Here is a 20,695-nt window from a genome sequence, read left to right as displayed (position 1 = left end):
GCGCTCTCTCTTCCCCCCCCCAGTCGCGCTCTCTCTTCCCCCCCCCAGTCGCGCTCTCTCTTCCCCCCCCAGTCGCTCGCTCTCTTCCCCCCGGTCGCTCGCTCTCTTCCCCCCAGTCGCTCGCTCTCTTCCCCCCGGTCGCGCTCTCTCTTCCCCCCGGTCGCGCTCTCTCTTCCCCCCGGTCGCTCGCTCTCTTCCCCCCGGTCGCGCGCTCTCTTCCACCCGGTCGTGCGCTCTCTCTCTTCCCCCCGGTCACTCTCTCTCTTCCCCCCGGTCGCGCGCTCTCTCCCCCCCGGTCGCTCTCTCTCTTCCCCCCCGGTCGCGCTCTCTCTTCCCCCCCGGTCGCTCGCTCTCTTCCCCCCAGTCGCTCGCTCGCTCTCTCTTCCAACAACAACATGCCCTCAAAAGACCCTCGGCACCGCCGGGCACTTGAGCTAGTATATATATAAAAGGATAGTGGTGTCTGTCCGTCCGAAGTTATAGAGCGTACCTACACATATGTTATATCAAAAGAAAGCTGATGATCAGGGGAGTGTCATAGGCGTATTTACTTTTTGGTCAGACAAAAATTGTTCGGACAGTATACAAAAATTTCAAAAATCCGCTCATTAACAGTTGACCAATCCTACCGCTCAATAGAGTTGAGTGACATGATGGTTGACCAATCCTGCAGTTCAGTGACCTGATGGTTGACCAATCGGTGCGTCACGGGCGGGACCTAATCCTGCAGCCTCCCGAAACGTAGCCGCCATTTTTTCCCCCTGCTTTTCCTCAACAGCGAGTGGGGCAGCTACGTCGGCCTGCCGGAGCGGGAGGTGAGTTGGGGTCACTCGGGCCGGGCCTCACAACTGCTCGGCCCGAGACACAGAGCGGGTGAGCGGCAGCGGGCGGCCGTGAACCGCGCCGCCCAGTAAACTGCCCTGGCAACGCCGGGCCCCCCAGCTAGTATATAATAGAACATTGCAGTAAATATAGTGCAATTAGGTGTAATGAGACCTTGAAGCTTCAAATTTTTCTGTGGGCGTTTTGAGTTGAGGTCTTCCTTCTGGCCAATTTCTAGATCACTTTGGCTGAAAAAAGAATTATACCAGAATAATAGGCTTTGCTCGACCAAAGTCATTCTGTCATTGAGATTCTGGGTGCAGCCCCTCCTCTCACTAACTGTGCTGTCCTGGAGCATTAAAAGCAGAATATCATCATTTTAGCAATGTGTCATCTCTGTTAAATTGCTGGAGCTTAATGTTCTCTTGCAATTTGAATTTTCAACAGCATCATTTGTAAAAATGACACAGTATGACACTGAATTCTTAGAAAATACGTTGTTGATGTTAAACTGCCACTTTTATATTGCTGCAAAGTGGTTTCCGCTTTGCAGTGATACAAAAGTAACTATAACTGCGGATTGGGTTCACAATCTGACTTCAAAGGGGAAGTGGTGAGAGACCTCCTGGAGGACACTGTCTCCAGCTCGAGACACCATGAGATGGAGGTTCAGTGTGGCGTCAAGCCTAGCGTAGAAAATGTTCAGGGGGTCTGTTGGACCTCCTGGACACTTGAGCAGAGCATGTTTAAATGTGACAAAGTGGCTGCTCCCATCTACGTTCTCAAAGTATTGACAATTTATTGAAGGAGGAGATTCTTTGTACATGCATGTAATCGGGTATGCACAGACTATCTCCAGGCCTTGAGTCAGATTTGTAGCCAGGCAGTATAAATAAGATAAAAAAGCATAACACTGCTTTTGGACATCTGAAGTAAAAACAGAAAATGCTGGAATAACTCAGAAGGTCAGGCAGCATCTGTGGAAAGAGAAACAGAGTTAACGTTTCAGGTCGATGACCCTTCGTCAGACCTGAACCTGAAACAATTGGCCCAGAAATTCGGGTCGGGGGCTTCCCGCGGGTGTAAGCCCCTGACCTGCACTTACCTTGCGCGCCGGCCGTTGAGCTGTGGGCCCGCGTGGGATTCCGATCCTGGGCCTCCTCCAACTGCCGGTGCGCAGTGCTTGCGTATCCCAGGGGGCGCAGTTAGTTCGAAGCGTCCCCTGGGATCACGTGGGCCATGGGGAGCCAATCGGAGCAGGGAATGCTTCATAAGTTTGACAGGAAGTGCTGTCAAACTTAGAAATACTACGAGCCCCAAAACATCACTAAATCTTCAAATAAATTTTTAAAAAACCATTGTGGCGGAGCCACCAAGAGACACTGGGCAATCAGTAATCATTCCTTTAACTACCATGTAGTGCAGCTGTGGACTGCACCTTTAAACTGTATGTAGTTTCTTGCATTTTCGCGTGATGACATCATGACGCCGATCACGTGACCCCCAGTTGGCGCGGTGAGCGTGATGACGTCATGACGTCAGCTTCCAGTATTTAGTAGCAGCCTTAGAGAGGCTGTGGGGCTGCACAGACCTGTTTACATCTGCTCCTGTAGTTTTACCAGTTAAGTTGTTTGTTTATTAAACTTGGTTATTTTGTTTCACTGCGTCGAACTTCATTATTCGGATAGGAACTTCCGTTCCTACACCATCACATTTTTTAAATAAACTATAAATTACATAAAATAACTATTTTAAACTATTTAAATTTTTGAAAAAAATAATTTTACTTTCTAACGGGGCTAAAAATAAACTTACCTTTCTTTAAAGTATTTAAAAATAATAAACCTGTGGAAAAAATGTTTTAATTTTAATTAATTCACCACTTACCTTGTAAAAAGCAGGCCTTACGACTGCTTTTTAAATGTGTAAATTCCGGAGACTTATCCTCCCGGGAAAACCTGCAAAAAAAACATAAGTTTGATGCGCACGCGCAGCCTCTCCTGCGTACGCGTTCGACCTCTGAACCCCTTCTTTCAGGGGAATGGAAGTGCCGGTTTCCTGCTCATGCGCAGTGCATGCAGGAAACCGGCACTTCCATTGGGCCTACGGGCGAGTACCCCGTGCGTACTCACCCGTGGAGACCCGAAGTTCTGGGCCAAACTCTCTCTCTCTCCACAGATGCTGCCTGACCGGCTGAGTATTTCCAGCATCTTCTGTTTTTATTTTAGGATAGTTACAATGCTGCCAGCTACAAATAGATACTGTAACTACTGATTTGAGATTAGTAGCTAGAGCATGACTGCAATCTTAGTGAAATTGCATTATCAGGGTAAGGGAAGTAATAGCACAAACTGAGGTCAATTTGAAAATTCGTGAAGTTAGAAATTCCAAGAGAAAAAAATTAGGCTAAAATTGAATATTTGAAATGGGATGAAGGCCTACTATAGTAGGTGCACATTTAACAGGACATTCATATTAGACATCTTTGCTGGTGTGGCATGGTTCAGAGTGTTCTTTATTAAGAAATGCTGTGGATCAGCCTAATTTTGTTTTAGTATAGTCACTGAAAGAATTCCACAGAATGTATTGTTTGGAGATGTTATAACACATTACACAGTGGTAAAATGATAAATGTCCACTCCTAAGGGTGTCAATTTTGAGGGAATAACAGTTGCAAGTGGGGTTGTCATTTTTTGCAATTAGTGAGGAGCTGTGTAATTTATCTTTATAATCACAATATATATTAATGATCTAGACAAGGGAACTAGATGTAATATCTCCAAGTTTGCAGATGACACAAAGCTGGGTGTGCTGTGAGGAGGATGCAGAGAAACTCCAGTACGATTTGGGCGATTGGGCAGATGCATGGCAGATGCAGTATAATGTGAATAAATGCGAGGTTATCCACTTTGGTGGCAAAAACAGGAAGGCAGATTATTATCTGAACGGCAATAGATTGGGAGAAGGGGAAGTGCAACTAGACCTGGGTGTCCTTGTGAACCAGTCGCTGAAGGTAAGCATGCAGGTGCAGCAGGCGGTTAAGAAGGCAAATGGTATGCTGGCCTTCATAGTGAGAGGATTTGAGTCCAGGAGCAAGGATGTCTTGCTGCAGTTGTACAGGGCCTTGGTGAGACCATCCCTTGAGTATTGTGTGCAGTTTTGGTCACCTTATCTGAGGAAGGATGTTCTTGCCATGGAGGGAGTGCAGCGAAGATTCACCAGACTGATACCTGGGATGGCAGGAATGACGTATGAAGAAAGTTTGCGTCGATTGGGCTTATATTCGCGAGAGTTTAGAAGAATGAGAGGGGATCTCATTGAAACTTATAAAATTCTAGCAGGACTAGACAGACTAGATGCAGGAAGGCTGTTCCTGATGGTCGGGGAGTCCAGAACCAGGGGTCACAGTCTAAGGATAAGGGGTAAGCTATTTAGGACTGAGATGAGTAGGAATTTCTTCACCCAGAGAGTGGTGAACCTGTGGAATTCTCTACCACAGAAGGCAGTGGAGGCCAATTCATTAAATATATTCAAGAAGGAGTTAGATATATTTCTTAAGGCTAAGGGGATCAAGGGATATGGGGAGAAAGCACTAGAAATTTACTAGAATAAACAGTATTTTGCTTGAATCCACAAACTAGTTTTCATGGCTGTAGAGCCAAAGCAAAACCCTTGGGTTTTTGACTTACTAAATTTTATTTTATGTTCAGTGATCTGATACTGTGACAATTCCTCGTGAAATTTTAGGAATTTCTCTGTGAATCTAATATTTTATTTTGTTTTTAGTAGAGATTTTATAGGATTAAACTCTTACTCATTTTCACTTAATGTTTGGTTTTACACAGTTGCCCCTCACTAATGCATTCATGAGAATTATTTTAAATTGTGTCCTTATTGTCCGGCATGATAGAATAGCAATTTTGCAGCGTCCATTAAACTGTTCAATTGCATTTTTAAAACAATATGCTATTCTGAATAATACTGATGAACACTGACACCAGCAAAAGCCATTTGGATTAACATAAAAAACAGTAACATAATAGATTTGTAAATTCTTTCACCTTGTGTTCACGATACCAAAGAAATATCTTCTGAGTTGCTAGGCCATATTGATGATTAAAGTTACTAAGCTGATAAAAGTAGAAAAAAATAATGAATTTAGTGTGACTCATTTGAGCAAACAAATCCGAAATTGCTGGCTTTTCAGTGATTGTCCAGCGTGGTGTGATAAGATTTTCTGATGCACTGTTTTTCACATATACAAGTCTAGCTTAAAATCTAGGCAGAGAAAAGGAACGTTGATGTGTCTTGTTCAGTTTATGTATTAATGATCAGCATTGAAACATGTAATTTCATTATAATGACTACGGACTTTTTAGCTTTCATGCTAATGGTTATAAATCAGTACTACTGCAATTGACAAGTTGGCAGTATAATCTTCAAATAGTTAAATGCTCAATTTATAGTGTGATCTTTTCAATATTACTATAATATGTGCTTTAAAAAAAACCCTGGCTTGCATTAATGCAGGAAAGGCTTTTATTCATAGTGTGCTCATTTTTTTTAACCTGCCTGTCTTGTCCCATGCATTAGCTGTAGTTTCCTACTTGTTCCTTCACATCTACCTTGACTTCATTCAAGTCCTTTGATCCTCTGTGCCCCTGCCCCATTCTCCTGTTTTTGATCTCTTGCAGAGTGAATCAGCCTAGTGCAGCGCCACTTGTACACTGTCTCCTGTAGATTGCAACATTTGCTGCCTCTCATCCTCTTTCATCTAGCTAATAGAGACTAAAAATACCTGTTTTATTAAATATGTATGGGCATCTTGTCAGGTTTATTTTTTCAGGTGGGAGAATTCATTCTTTTGTCATCCAGTGTTAACATTCCATGCACATTCCCTAAGCTCAGAGGGGCACACTCTACTGCATCAGTGTGACATTTTCATCTCTAAATTAAATTGTCATAAGTTGAAGGTGGTGCTGCAAAAAATTATTGTTAGATGTGTAAATAGGATGATAAATTTTCAACAAAAATATATAAAATGCAAGCAGATTCCCTGAGGTATTAGTCCTGGTGAGTCAGAGAATGTGCTGTTTTATAACAATATGGCAATTTTGACATGTAAGCACAATACTTTATTGGGGCTATTGATATACATTGAATAAGTCGAATTCTGTTTTTATTACATGCTATAGTATATTGAAATTTTAACCAAAGCTTTGAAGATTGAATTCCATGACTTTGTTCATTATTCTGTGTAAGCCATCATAAGATGCTTTTATTTTCTATATATACTTTCACATATGCATTTACCCTTTATACCTCACCATTTTTAAAGCTGAGGATACACAGCAAGATGGTATCCAAAGTATACCAGTTGGAGGCAGGTATCTGATAGTATTGGAGAGAGGAGGGGTTTGGCACTTGTGTGATGCTCCTGGAGTTTGGCAGCATTTTGCTGGGGTGCTCAGGTTTGACAGCATCTGTAAGGCCCTTTGGTCTCCCCCACTTTGGAGGGGTACCTGGGGTTTGTCAGTACTGGGGGTGGAATATGATGTTTGGCTCACTGGTGGAGTGTGACAGTGAAATGTTGACATGGGTTTACCATTGTCAAATGTTGAAGTACAGTTTTGTCATTAAAGAATATTGACATGGTTGCACCGCAATACAGGAAACTTTCTGCTATCCGGCACCGACGGGACCGAGCTGTTGCCGTCCCATCAAAACTGCCGGACAAACCAGCGCTAATGTTGAAACATACGGAGATTTTGAGCTTCGTATCTGGCAACAAACCCTGTTGCTTAGCAACAGCTTCTAAACAGTCGGCCGTACCTTGCAAGCGTCTCTGTAGCTTAGCAACAGCTTCAGCGAGACCTTGCAGAGCCTGACTGGTAAAAAAAAAACAACAAAAAGAAAAAAAACTTAATGAAACGGCTCCTGATTTTTGCCAGTGGCTCGAGCATTCCGGACAGTTAACCTCCGGATAAACCAAAGTTTCCTGTAAATGTTTTCATTAAAAGATGACATTTAAAAAAATGACCCAGGAAATAAACTAAATGTTGATAGGAAGGTCATAAGCATGGCTTTTAATATATTATGGATAGATGTAAGTTTCTCATTGAATTATATTGATTATAATGTCTGATACTATGTGTAATCTAAAACCACTATCACTGTGGAGTATTGATTCAACGGCATGTTCCAAAATCCAGTGGATGGTGCTCCATAAAAATCTGACCTTGTATTTTCTATGTTTTCTGCAGACGACCTGACACAGTGAAGCAGAAGAATGCTTTTCCACCAAATTTCATTCATTCTCTTGATTCAACTCACATGATGCTAACAGCACTCTATTGCTACAGGTAAGCTATTGACTGATAGCCAGACTACAAATTGAACCTTATCACATATGAAATGTTTGTACCCATTTTTTTTGTATTTTTAAGGTTATAACCTCATCACTGGCAAAATATTTTCTTCCTTAGGGTGTCGTGCTTTGTTTATATACTTTTTTAATGCGATTGGATCCTTAAGTTACTAAATTTACTTTCCAAACCTATATATTTTTTGCAAATTTTTTCCTATACTGTTTATTACTATTATACACTTAATTTTAATCTTATTTTTACACAAGTATAAAACAAAATGTTGCAACAGATATAATTGATGATCGAGTTACATCATTGCTTCATCGATTCTATTTCTGCCTCCAAACCAGTTTTTCCAGATAAATCGTGTCTACCTAGATTTTTGTTTTAGCTGCTAAGTTGGGGATGGCGACCACAATGGCTGCATGGGGAAATAGCTAAACAGACCGCCTTATTAAATATTTCAGACTCTTTCCTTGTCCTACATTACAATAGAGCCTGTGTAAACTTGGCCCATTGTAACTTGTACAGAAATCGACACAAGACATAGTATACAAACTAGTTGGGACCTTGCGGTCATTCTGTTCCCTCAGAAAAGAATTGTATATACAGGCGGTCTTAACTTACATAAAGTAATACAAAAAAAATCTCTCTAAAAGTAAAGTACTTTGAAACCCCATAGAGGGTGAAGTCATCAGTGAATGGGACAGCAGCAAGAGGACAGAAATCAGGTAAATTGTTGGTTGGCTCTGTTTTTCCCCAAGGTGACGCTTTCCCTTCCATTCCTGCTGGTAAAACAAACATATGGTATAAATTTGATTGTTTCACAATCAACAGAAGGGTACTGTTGCCTGTGAATGTTCAAACTGAGATTCTGGCATACAGTTCTGAGATTAGATGAGCTCAGAAAGCAAACTGAAAATTATTTTCTGACATGTCATTTTTCCAACCAACTTGTTCCAAGGGCACTTTTATAAAATATACCGCTGACACCTGTTCATGAGACCATTCCCGAATGGAAGATAATTGCCTGGAAACAACTTTGTGATGTATTCAAATCTGTACTGATGAGTTCTATTTCCACCAGACCATCTCAATTAAAATGCATCAGCTGTTTATATGCTGTCTTGTTTAATACTTTGCTCCTTTAATTGTAGGTTATCATTTTGACATATGTATGCCATAAGTACACTTTCTAAGCTCTCTGAACAATATCTCAGCATTTCTAGTAACAAAAGGTATTGCTGAGTATTTGAAAGAGTCACCCTTCGGGCGTCAACAAAGTAAAATGGCTTTGCATATGGCTACAGTTTTTGAACAGATAAAGCTAAATTGTATTTGCTTTTTTTGTTCCATGAAATCAGTCACTTGTATTGTGCAAGCTAAGTGTGTTTTCAGGCAATTAGAATTTACTTCATTGCAATGTTGAAAGTGAAGATTGGCTCCTACAACTGCACTATCAGGCCCATCAAGCCTGCCCCATCCAGTCGATGGTGCAACCTTGCACACCATCTAGCCACCCCTAGTAACGCTGTTTCCTGGGGAAAGAGAAAACAAAAATAGAGGAAAAAACCTGTGGCCAATTCAGAAAAAATGTCTGATTCCATAAGGCAATCAAGCAAGCTCCAGGAGACCCTGCAGTCTCACCTGAATAGAGACTTACTCCATATAATTGGAGATGCCCACCTTCAGAAACTTGTTAGCTTGTCTTCTAAAGGACTACACAGACCCCATACTCAGCACACAGCTCAGCACGTTGTTTCAGAGGATGATTACCATCTGCAAGCAGAAATACTTTATTTGCCCACTGATTTTTATCGGCATGACCTCTGGTCCTGCATTCCTTGTCCATTTTGAATAATCTGTATCCCATTCTTTAATCATTTAAAAAACGTTATAATCCCCTCTGAGCCTGCATTACTACGAAGTAAATGACTCTAACTCTTGGAGCTTATCCTCATAACTAAGAACCCCAAGATTTGGTATGCTCCTCGCCGACCTCTTCACCCTTTCCCGAGTCTCAATATCCTTCATCATGCCCAGAAACCAAAACTGAAAATATATTCCAAGTGCAGGCATACCAGAGCCTTGTCTAGTTTGAAGTGTATTACACCAGGTCAGGTCCATGTGTTTGCATGTCATGTCATTTCATACCATCACATAGATCATCTCTTTCTACAATGGCAAACTATTATAAGGTTTTAAAAAATCCTATTAGCAAAAAAAGGAAATTGAAATTATATTTATGCATGTAGTTGAAGAGTACTGTAAATTGTTGGTGGTGGTTTGGTCCATACTGAGAGTGTTATTTCTGATGGATTATTTTGCAATATTTTCATATTTTTAAGTCTGCAGTGTTTTTATGTTGGTGTTTTATTTTAAACTGAAACTTGACTGGAAGAATGGTAGCAAGTGCACAACCTGGTCATGTAGCAGTACATCTAGCAACTGTTGAAAAGGAAAGGGTTATGGCCATTTGATTAAATGTTTTATATAAACCTCAGCTTTCCCGCTCCCTGGCTCCACTGCACAAGCTGTTTATGTAGCTCATAATATGGCTGGGGGTAAACGACAACTTGCCTTTATATAACGCTCCTTACATAAAAACGAGTCGGGGTGAAGAGGTGGACGTCTAGCAATAGAAGCAAAGGGCAAGACTGAAGGCACAGTGAAAGACATAAGTTTTTTTAAAAGCTTTTGAAGTCAATGAGGTAGGTAGCACAGCTCAAGTGCTTCTGGGAGAGAATCACAGGGGACGGGCATAGTGACCGAATGATGAGCTTCTAACATTGGAGTGGCCATCAAACAATAATCCAGAGTCAGTGGAATGGACAGTGTAGGCAGGGATGATTGTCTCAATGAGGTGCAACAGACACATAGAAGGATCTAAAGACAATGATCTTGAAGTCAATTCACTGAGGCGCAGGGAGACAGTGGAGTTGGGCAAGGATGGAGGTGATGGGAGAGCTGGACCTTGTAAGAGAGGGGATATGAACTGTGGGGTTTTGGATTAGCCAGAGTTTTTGAAGGGTGGCGGACAGAAGGCTGATGAGAGCAATTAGTGAGGTGCTGCCTTAGGGTGGGGAAGAGGTAGGGTTGTAAGGAGGCAATGTTTTAGAAGTTAAATTAGGTTTTCTTGGTGACAAACTGAAGTAAGAAGCTCCGGGACTTTGAGACTAGATACGTCCTATAGATGCATCAATAGGAAAACCTCATTGACATAACTTTGTGTCTTTTCAGTGCTGGGCTAACATTTGTCTCTGTCCATGACTGCTTCTGGACGCATGCATTTACAGTAGATGTCATGAACAAGGTAACTATTCTCCCTTACATTATTTCTGTTTATTATTGTTTTAATTTTTTTTAAATATGTATACATTGTGAGAATGGATGTTTCATGTACATAATGTTCTATACTAGTTTCACTAAGTTTTCCCTCCTGTTTTTGATGCAAATTTCTGAACTTTCCTTTGCACCATAATTATAAAACAACCCCAGTTGCAGAATGGATTGTTATTGCTAGCATGCTGTCCTTGCCCCTCAATTTCCCAATGAATGCATTAAATACTGGCTTTGTGTTTTCTGGGGGACAGTGGTGTCGGGGTGGAGACAATGGCCTCGATTTTAACTGACCTGTGGTGTCGGGATTAGAGGCGTGCGGGGGGGTTAAAGTCCTGAATTCGGGGGTCCCGACACCATCCCGCCCCCAACCCGCCTCCATGTAAGTTTCAAAGGAGGCGGTCACCCGCCCCGCACTAGGATCCGCCTACCCGAGGCGGGAAGGGATTAGTGACAATTAACTGCCTGTTAACAGGTAGTTAACAGGCAGTTTTTAGCCTAATCCCTATTTTAAGGCTTGAAGTGTGGGATTCCCGACGGCTCCAAACCACGCCAAGTTAGAGGAGTTGGGCCGTCGGGTTGAAGGACTTGGAGGGGTCGAGATGTCGGTGTTCAGGTGAGTGATGGGTGCATGAGTGCAAAGGTAAATGTGTTTGGTGTGTCTAAAGAAGTTTAAATTACCTGTACTTACCTTTACAGCCTTCCTTCCTCTAGGTTTCGGGAGTCCAGCATCTAACAGGCACAGAAAGCAGAACGGCTGCGAACTGTCAAAAGTGACAGCCTGCAGCTTTCTGTGCCGGAGAGATTTCTAACTGAGTCTGTGTAGAAGGACTTGGGTTAGAAGTAAGACGGTCAGTGTTTGACAGCTTCAAACAGCTGTGAAACACTGATATTTCATCTGTCAAAATGTCTTGACAGATGAAATTTCAGTCTGTGATGTCACCTGTTGCCGGGTGGCCCTTAATTGGCCTGCTGAACCCGCTGGGCGGGCTCAACAAGGTCAATCAAGTTAAAATCGTGTGGATTGGCCGCATCTCGATGGAGGCGGGACTACAACCCCAAAAGTTGTAGTCCCGCCTCCTTCCCGACTTCTGAATGAAAATCACCCCCAATACATCCCAGGGTGAGAAAACCCACATCACTTACATGGTGTGCCATTGTCACAAACCTGGGAGCATGGCTTCTGTTTGGAAATAGTGTGTGGCGGTGGAGTGGAAGAGAAAATTGTATACCAAAATGTAAAGTCAAGTCAAAAGAGTTTATTTTATTAAAACCTTCCCTAATATACCCATATTGACTGATGAAAGACAGGAAAAATGCATTTATTTTCTTCAGGTAGGTAGAGCAACAGTTGCATGCAGTCTTGTACTCAAAGGGCTGGATTTTGATACTGGAGGCGTGTAGGAGGCGGGACTACAACTTTCGGGGCTGTAGCCCCGTCTCCATCGAGTTGTGGCCAACCCACGCGATTTTCACTTGATTGACCTTGTTGAGCCCACCCAGCGGGGTCAGCAGGCCAATTAAGAGCCACCCGGCAACAGGTGACGTCACAGATTGACATTTCATTTGTCGAGAGCGTTTGACAGCTCTTTGAAGCTGTCAAACACTGACAATCTGTACACTAAGTTAATTCCTTCCTCTCAGGCTGATTTAGAGATCTCACCAGAACAGAAAGCTGAATGCTGAAACTTTTGACAGCTCGCGGCCATTCTGCTTTCTGTGCCGGTGAGATGAGGGACTCCCGAGACCTGAAAGAAGGAAGGCTGTAAAGGTAAGTAAAACTTCTTTAAACACTTTACACACACCAAACACACTTACCTCTTCACTCATGCACCCATCACTCACCTGAACACTGGACTTCTCGAACCCTCCAAGCCCTTCAGCCCGACGGTACGCCTCGCTAACTTGGCGTGGTTTGGAGCCGTCGGGAATCCCACATTTCAGGAATAAAAATAGGGATTAGGCTAAAAACTACCTGTTAACAGGCAGTTAATTGGCACTAATCCCCTTCCCGCCTTGGGGAGGCGGCTCCCAGCACAGGTCAGGTATCCGCCTCCTTTGAAACTGGCATGGAGGCGGGTTGGGGGCGGAATGGGTTCGCGCCCCCCCCCCCCCCAGATTTCGAGATTTTAACCCCCCACGTGCCTCCAATCCCGCCTCCACGGCCCAATGAAAATCCTGCCCAAAGTGTTCAAATGGGGGGAAAAAGTCCAAGCTTTTTCTCTGACCTTACCACCAAACAAATAAACACATTTTGCGCAATTCGCTGAATGGAAATACTTACTAAAGTATTGGGAGGTAAAACATTCACTGTACAATCCCTCTTTTAAAACTCCACTTATGGATGTATTTGAGTGTTATTAAATAATAAGATTTTAAAATGATTGTTAGGGTGCCATGATCAGACTCTGGTCGAGATCTATAGCATCTGATACTCAGCCAGCAGACAACAACAACAACAAATGCCACCAGTGCCCCACCATTAGTGACAGAGCCTTCAACTGCCTAGCCTGTACTCTCTGGAACCCTCCCCCAAAACCCCTGTCCCCCTCCACATTTCTGTCCACCTTTAAAACCTACCCAAAAAGCCACCTTTCCATCAAGTTTTCCGTCTCGTCTCCTAATTCTTGTATCATGGCTCATTGTCTCTTCCTCTCCTCCTTTATTCCTTTTATCTATATATTTTTTCTTCCTTTCTGTAAAATACTGTGGAATGTTTTCTATATGACGGTGCTGTATAAATACAAATTGGTGCTGGGAGTTAGATCAGTGACCTGATGGCCTTGTTACACAAGTGCTTCTGTATTGATCATCCAAAGCTGCTGCAAATCGATGCAAAAATGTTAGTATAATGTACACTATTGTACAATGTGCACTGATTGAGCTATGTTTGTAATTAGGCTTTTATTTGTAAAATTTCAATTTTTTATGTGAAATCAGTAAATCGAGTCTGACTTTTCTACCTAACTGAGCTTTTTGTAAACAGCTATCAAAAACATGTCTTATCCTAGGAAGGTTTTCTGTAAGCGTTGTGATCAGTGGACTGAAAGCACTGAATGGATGACTTCAGGGTGACCTTGTACTGCAGTTGAATTGCAAGCTCACTATACAAGTTACAAATAGGGTAATATATCGACAGTTGATCCTAAAGCTTGTCTTTCTATCTTTCCAGTCTTGTGGAATTTCACGCTAAACAGCAACATTTATCCCAGTTAGCTATCCCAGTACATAGAAACATAGAAGATAGGAGCAGGAGTAGGCCATTTGGCCCTTCGAGCCTGCTCCGCCATTCAATGTGATCATGGCTGATCATCCAAATTCAGTACCCTGTCCCTGCCTTTTCCCCATATCCCTTGATCCCTTCAGCCTCAAGAAACATATCCAACTCTTTCTTGAATATATTTAATGAACTGGCCTCCACCGCCCTCTGTGGCAGAGAATTCCACAGGTTCACCACTCTCTGGGTGAAGAAATTCCTCCTCATTTCAGTCCTAAATGGCTTACCCCTTATCCTTAGACTATGACCCCTGGTTCTGGACTCCCCGGCCATCAGAAACATCCTTCCTGCATCTAGTCTGTCCAGACCTGACAGAATTTTATAGGTTTCGATGAGATCCCCTCTCAATCTTCTAAACTCCAGTGAGTATAAGCCCAATCGACACAATCTCTCCTCATACGTCATTCCTGCCATCCCAGGTATCAGCCTGGTGAATCTTCGCTGCACTCCCTCCATGGCAAGAACGTCCTTCCTCAGGTAAGGTGACAAAAACTGCACACAATACTCAAGGTGCGGTCTCACCAAGGCCCTGTACAACTGTAGCAAGACATCCTTGTTCCTGTACTCGAACCCTCTTGCTACGAAGGCCAACATACCATTTGCCCTCTTAACCGCCTGCTGCACCTGCATGCTTACCTTCAGCGACTGGTGCACAAGGACACCCAGGTCTCTTTGCACTTCCCCTTCTCCCAATCTATTGCCATTCAAATAATAATCTGCCTTCCTGTTTTTGCCACCAAAGTGGATAACCTCACATTTATCCACATTATAGTGCATTTGCCATGTTTCTGCCCAATCACCCAACCTGTCCAAATCGTACTGGAGTTTCCCGACATCCTCCTCGCAGCTTACCCTCCCACCCAGCTTTGTGTCGTCTGCAAATTTGGAGATATTTATATCTCACAAAGTAAAGAACTTGAGTGGCCGTGCAGTAAATATCCCTTTAATACAATCAAAATAATTGTAACATAGGAATGAATTCCTTCTCCTCTTCTGCAATTTACTTTGTAATACAGTACTTCAGGAATATATTTCTACTGAAATGCAGCTCTATTACACTGGACCTATATATTATTGTTCCTGCAGGCTTTTGGTCCTAAGTGTGCATCATAGACAGACCTTCCAACCCAATCTCATTTAATCCATGAGGTAGTGGCCTGTATGTTTTGTTAATGAATAGTGCTTGTACACATGTGTTGCAGGTTTGCCGTGAGCAGTTTGTAGCCCTACACAATCAACCTATTCTTCAAGATCTTTCCAAATTCCTGGTAAACAAATACCGTCATAACATTCCGTGAGTATTGCACTCTTTTTAATCAATACAAAATTATAATCTGTTCAAAGATATGATTTACAGCAATCAGAAGCGCGAATTAAAAATGCTCAATATTGTCTGCACTTTCTGTTTAACATACAAATCTGAGCATGGTTTCAGCCAAATATTTCTGCCTTTACAGTGTCGATCGAAAAACCAAAAGGCTTCAGGAGTACAAAAGAATGCTGGAGCTTCTCTCTAAAGTTCCGAAGACAGGTACTGAGCAAATTGCTTTAGGAAAAAGAAAAAATTAGGTCTGGCATTAGATTAATAGACATCTGTACTCTGAGTCAAAGGAGTTAATTAATACATGTACTCTTTATATAAAATGCTATAGGTTTTAGAGTACTTTTTTGGAAGGGACAAGGTGTACGGAAGGAGATGGCAATTATGAATGGCTTCTAAGAGGTAACAGGGTGAAAAAAAATTTGATTAAATACCTTCATGAAAAAAATAGCTGCATAATCACAGCAGTTTTTTGATGAGCATTAACTGTGCTCATTTTTCTTTACTTCATTTAACCAGAGAAAGCTCTTTTTTGATTGGATTGAATTTTTTCTGAACAATTTTTGCCATCAGTTTTTCATTTCTCCCTCTCCCGTTTCTGTTGGCACTTATCCCACTCTTTGGTGCATTGCCTAAGTAGCCGTTATTCATGTGTGAGCCTTGACAGTGTGGCTGCATGCTGTTTTACGAGGGAAGTATCACAGCCAAACTCAAACCCGCCCTCACGCAATACACACACAATATTTTCCAGCAGGGGTCACTGGAACCCTAGCCACTTTTGCCCACTAGCCACTTTTGCCCACCCTAAACCAGGGTTGCTGACGTAAGATGTGGTGTCCTACCATCATTCTGGCTAAGATCAGCTGACTCAACACCACACATGGATTGAACATGGACCTTGCTGGCCTGTATGCACAGTTAGAAGAACAGAAGACATTTGAGCAGGAGTAGGTCATTTGGCCCCTCGAGCCTGCTCCACTATTCAATAAGATCTGGCTGATCTGATCTTGGCCTCAACTCCACTTCCCTGCCCGCTCCTCATAACCCTTGACTCCCTTACCATTCAAAAATCTGTCCATCTCCACCTTAAATATATTCAATGACCCAGCCTCCACAGCTCTCTGGGGAAGAGAATTTCAAAGATTCACGACCCTCTGAGAGAAGAAATTCCTCCTCATTTCTGATTTATTCACTGGATAAACTCGCTGAGCTACCAAAGGGGCTGGTAAAATACTTTCTGTCTAGCGGTCAAGTAACTATGAAGCTCCTCAAAGAAGCTTGGAAGATTGTTTAATTAGCTGAAAGAAGACATCTGGTAGTTTCCTGTATTTTCTATAGTTTATTCCCAGAGAGCAACAGTACTGAATGAGTGACAGATGGTTGGAACACTCTGGGGTCAACCGAAGCTGTCGGGAAGAAGGCGGGACTACAACTTTCGGGTTTTAGACCCGCCTACATCGACATCCAGCCAATCCACGGGCTCAGCAGGCCAATTAAGGGCCACCCGGCAACAGGTGACGTCACAGACTGCAATTTCATCTGTCAAGAGTTCTTGACAGATGAAATATTAGTGTTTCACAGCTGTTTGAAGCTGCCAAACACTGACAGTCTGAGTTCTAACATGAGTCCTTCTGCACAGACTCAGTTAGAACTCTCAGCAGCACTCAAAGCTGAAGGCTGTCACTTTTCACAGATCGCAGCCATTCAGCTTTAAGTGCCGGCTGAGTGATGCGCTCCCGACGCCTACAGGAAGAAAGGCTGTTAAGGTAAGTACAGGTAAGTAAAAGTTCTTTACACACTTTAGACATACCAAACACACTTACCTTTGCACTCATGCACCCATCACTCACCTGAACACCGACATCGCGACCCCCTCCAACTCCTTCAACCCGACGGCCTGCCTGCTCTAACCTGTTGTGGTTTGGAGCCGTCGGGAATCCCACACGAAACCCCTCAAAATAGGGATTAGGCTAAAAACTGCCTGTTAACTACCTGTTAACAGGCAGTTAATTGGCACTAATCCCTTCCCGCCTCGGGTCGGCGGGTCCCAGTGCGGGGCGGGTACCCACCGCCTCTGAAACTTGCGTGGAGCGGGGTTTTGGGCGGGATGGTGTCGGGACCCCCGAATTCAGGATTCCCCCTCCCCACACACATGCCTGAAACCCCGCCTGACGACTCCAGGAAAATCGACCCCTCTTTCTTTGTCACTGACAAACCATTGCATTAAAACAACAAGCAACTAAGGGCTGGTGTAATCAAAGCACAGTTGGGCTTGCACAGTATCTTTTCTTACCTGTCTGAACTTTTTAAGCTTAGCATCATCAGTGTCTGTACTCCTAAGTATGAAATCATGTGAACAAAGCATGGGCAATTTATATTAATATAAACTCCACTGCTTTGAAAATATAGCTTCTGTATCTCAGCTTACTGATCTGTTTTTTGGGAGTTGGGTGGATGGGGGAAGGAACAGGAGAAAATCTTTTGTGACCTAGATCTAGTCACTCGCCTGCAGCAGATTGATTGTAGCGAGTTTAATTCCTTCCCTTTGAGCCCTTCCATTTGAAAACGTGATGAAATATTGCACCTTTGTTCGTGGAAGGCCTGTACGCTGCATGATACAAAAAACAGGCCCCCACATTCGCCTTCTGTTTGCAAGTAACTGCTACATTGCATCACGAGAATCTGGCTCAACGCCCAGCCAGGAACTGCAATCAAGATTCTGAAATTCCAGATCAAGAAAGGTGCCTTGGATTGGGGAAACATCCCTGAACCAAAATTTGAAAAAGCATTCATAAGAAACCATCAATGGATGACCATGTCTAAATGTTAAGGTCCTTTGAAAGTGTAAGATCTACCCCAGTGGTGCTTCTGAGTCAATAGTACTTTCCTCGAGAAAGAAATGACTGCAGTCATTGCAGAATTCCAGAAATTGAGCAAAAGCCATTGATGGGAGATGGCCATTTCAAGTGCTAATTAGTTCATTAAAAACGACCTTTAATGCCATAATATTGTTAATTAAATCTTTATTAATCCATATTAGGAAACATTTCTAAAGCACTAAACATTCATAGCTCAGTACATTAAGTGCGAAAGAGCTTTCATAAATAGTCTGGAATGTCTTTTCAGACACGTGCAGTTCCACAGAGAAATTGACTTGATTTGCATCAGTTCTTCCTTCCTGATCCACTCCTATACTGATTGCTTTGTGTTTCTTTTTCCTTTCAGGTGAATTTGATCTAGGGAAGGTAAAAGAATCTACCTATTTCTTCAGCTGAAGGTATCAGAATGCTGGGATGGTCATCTAAGAGTATCTGCCTTTTGAACCCAGCAAAATCCCTCATCTGTTTAATGGACACATGAAGGACCAATGCTGGGGAGAGAAATTATTGTTTCAGCAAAATCGTTGAAGAAATGCTTTTTTTTGTACAGTGGACCTGTATAAATCTTTGCATATTTGACATGATCAATGAAAACTTAAAATAAACCACCACAGACAATAGTTGAGCTCCATTTCTGCCTGAGGATTAAATTGATCATCGTTGACAAAAGGAATTAAGTCAAAGCTTGTTTAAGATATCATCTAATTATGTATGCTCTGCTGAGTATATACTGGAGAAAGCAATGTTCAACTATTTTTTCATGGTTCCTATTACAGTTATTGGTCATCCTTTCATCAGGGTTTACAGCGCCCCAGTTCTGCAGATGTTTGTTCTTAGCACAAGACACAGCACAGTGCTTGGATCTTGAATGAAAAGGGAGTTCATAGCATCATGAATCGGATACACGAGCAGCCACGCTCACTTGCCTAAGATTAGAACTTCAAAGTTGTTGCTTCCCACTAAATGCAATACTGTTTCATTTTTTTATTTAAGAAATATCAGAGTAAACATTTTCCGAAAGTAAACTGTTTCTAATCTATTTCCAAGGTATTTTTAGCATCAGTTCTTGGGCCAGGGCTAGGTTATCATGACGGTTGCCATGACATTAGTAACATCATTGTAGTTCAAGCACCTGGTGAGTGACAACATCCATAAGTGGAAGAAAATCCCTGCAACTGGATAAATGGGGCTTTGGACTTGGCCTCCATGTTCTAGCTTGCTGTGTTTTTCTTTTCATTTAAGGACTACGGTCCTTAGTTTTGAAACCTCATTCCACTGCTGTCTTATGATGTGTTAATGAAAACACTAAGATTTATTTTGGTAAAAAAAAATGATGACTGCAGCTTTCACCCCTTTTGAAGTTTAGTGAAAAGCTATTGTGGCCCCATGTCTGACAACTGAGAGGAATTGTTGAATTTCCATGTTGCCTGTTACTTGAATTCACCTTGTTGAACTGCATTGGATTTTGTCTGTTTACAGAAAATTTGACAGATGAGAAATTGTATTTTTTTAATAAATAAGTGTAATCCTAAAACTGGCAAATAACCATCCTGTAGTATTTAGTTAAAATTTCTGCATAGGCTTACGCTGGTGAAAGGGTTAAGATCCACAAATGCCCCTGTTGGAAGACCCAATGTTGGTTGTTGATGAAGAGGAAATTACAGAAACACTTACCAACCCATCATTTCAGGAAAATGTTAGAATTTGAGCTTTCTCCAACTTTGTCCTTGCTTGGCGACAGTTACAATAAGCAGACTGAGTCTCTATAACATATCCTCTGTTACATTTGAGTTCGCAAAGACCAGATTGTGATGAATTGCTTCTCAGAGAATACATCGGATGCCCATTATGTTTTCTATCACCTGAGATGTTGGAAAATATTACATTGTTAGACCTCTTTATACAGGCTATAATACTGTTCTGGATTTCTTTACAAATAAATGCTGCACAGAATCAGAAACATAGGCAAAATTCTAAATAGCACAACACTTTGAGGGAATTGGAATCAGTGCACAAGGGGTTAATAAACCTTTTTCAGAAATCTTGCCTTTTTGCAATTTCTTACAATGGAATAATCCCTTAGAATGAATCAGCTAAGCCTTCTCTTGTTCCTTGGCACGGTGCCCGCAGATTTGAAATATACCTTTTGAAATAAGATGTAATGTGTAGAATATAAGAGCTATGGAGCATGCTGTGTCAGAATTAGAATAATGGACAAAATATGTAAGTGGGTGGCACGATGACAGAAAAAATGTAATGGCTGGTCTAGAACTTGCTGGGAAAATAGCAGCAAATTTAATCTGCACGCTGTTATTAGTGTGTAAATAATCCAGCAATTTATGGCGAGGAAGAGATACCCCGTGAGTTGCAAATCGCCACAAATTGCTGGGTGATTTACGCCACTCCGCCATTAGCCTCATGAAAACAGGAGCTTGCCCGCAAACATCCCTGTGAATTTCAAGAAATCTGCGCTTTTAAACAAATTGAACTCGCCACAAAATGTTAGGGCTGGTACTTAATGATGTAAGGTCCCTTTTAATGACACGATTTGTGTTCTTGTAATGCCACTCAACCTTTCCAGTTCAGAAAGGGAACACTTGAAACTCGACTCTCATTCCTGCAGGTAGTAAATTGTTCTTGAAGGTTATTAATTAAAAAAAAAAAAAAAATTCTTACTTTTCCTTTGTCT

At 42.2% G+C, this 20,695-nt stretch overlaps 1 protein-coding gene across 1 annotated transcript in view; it reads left to right on the top strand.

Annotated features, from left to right (window-relative positions):
• Window positions 1–18,637, top strand: part of polrmt (polymerase (RNA) mitochondrial (DNA directed)) — an 82,375-nt gene extending 63,738 nt beyond the window's left edge. Inside the window, exons 13-17 of the mRNA XM_086004599.1 lie at window positions 7,086–7,184; window positions 10,431–10,503; window positions 15,009–15,100; window positions 15,264–15,337; window positions 18,353–18,637. Coding sequence (XP_085860725.1) covers window positions 7,086–7,184; window positions 10,431–10,503; window positions 15,009–15,100; window positions 15,264–15,337; window positions 18,353–18,402 — 388 coding nt within the window. The 3' untranslated portion in view covers window positions 18,403–18,637. The remainder of the gene's footprint in view (window positions 1–7,085; window positions 7,185–10,430; window positions 10,504–15,008; window positions 15,101–15,263; window positions 15,338–18,352) is intronic.
• Window positions 18,638–20,695: the final 2,058 nt, after the last annotated feature.

The sequence above is a fragment of the Somniosus microcephalus genome, chromosome 13 (assembly GCF_052327205.1).
Source record: "Somniosus microcephalus isolate GS21.2 chromosome 13, FLI_Smic_1.0, whole genome shotgun sequence".
In the NCBI taxonomy this organism is placed as follows: domain Eukaryota; kingdom Metazoa; phylum Chordata; class Chondrichthyes; order Squaliformes; family Somniosidae; genus Somniosus; species Somniosus microcephalus.
The sequence above is the reverse complement of the archived record's forward strand: the minus strand, read 5'-3'. Positions and strand labels throughout refer to the sequence as shown.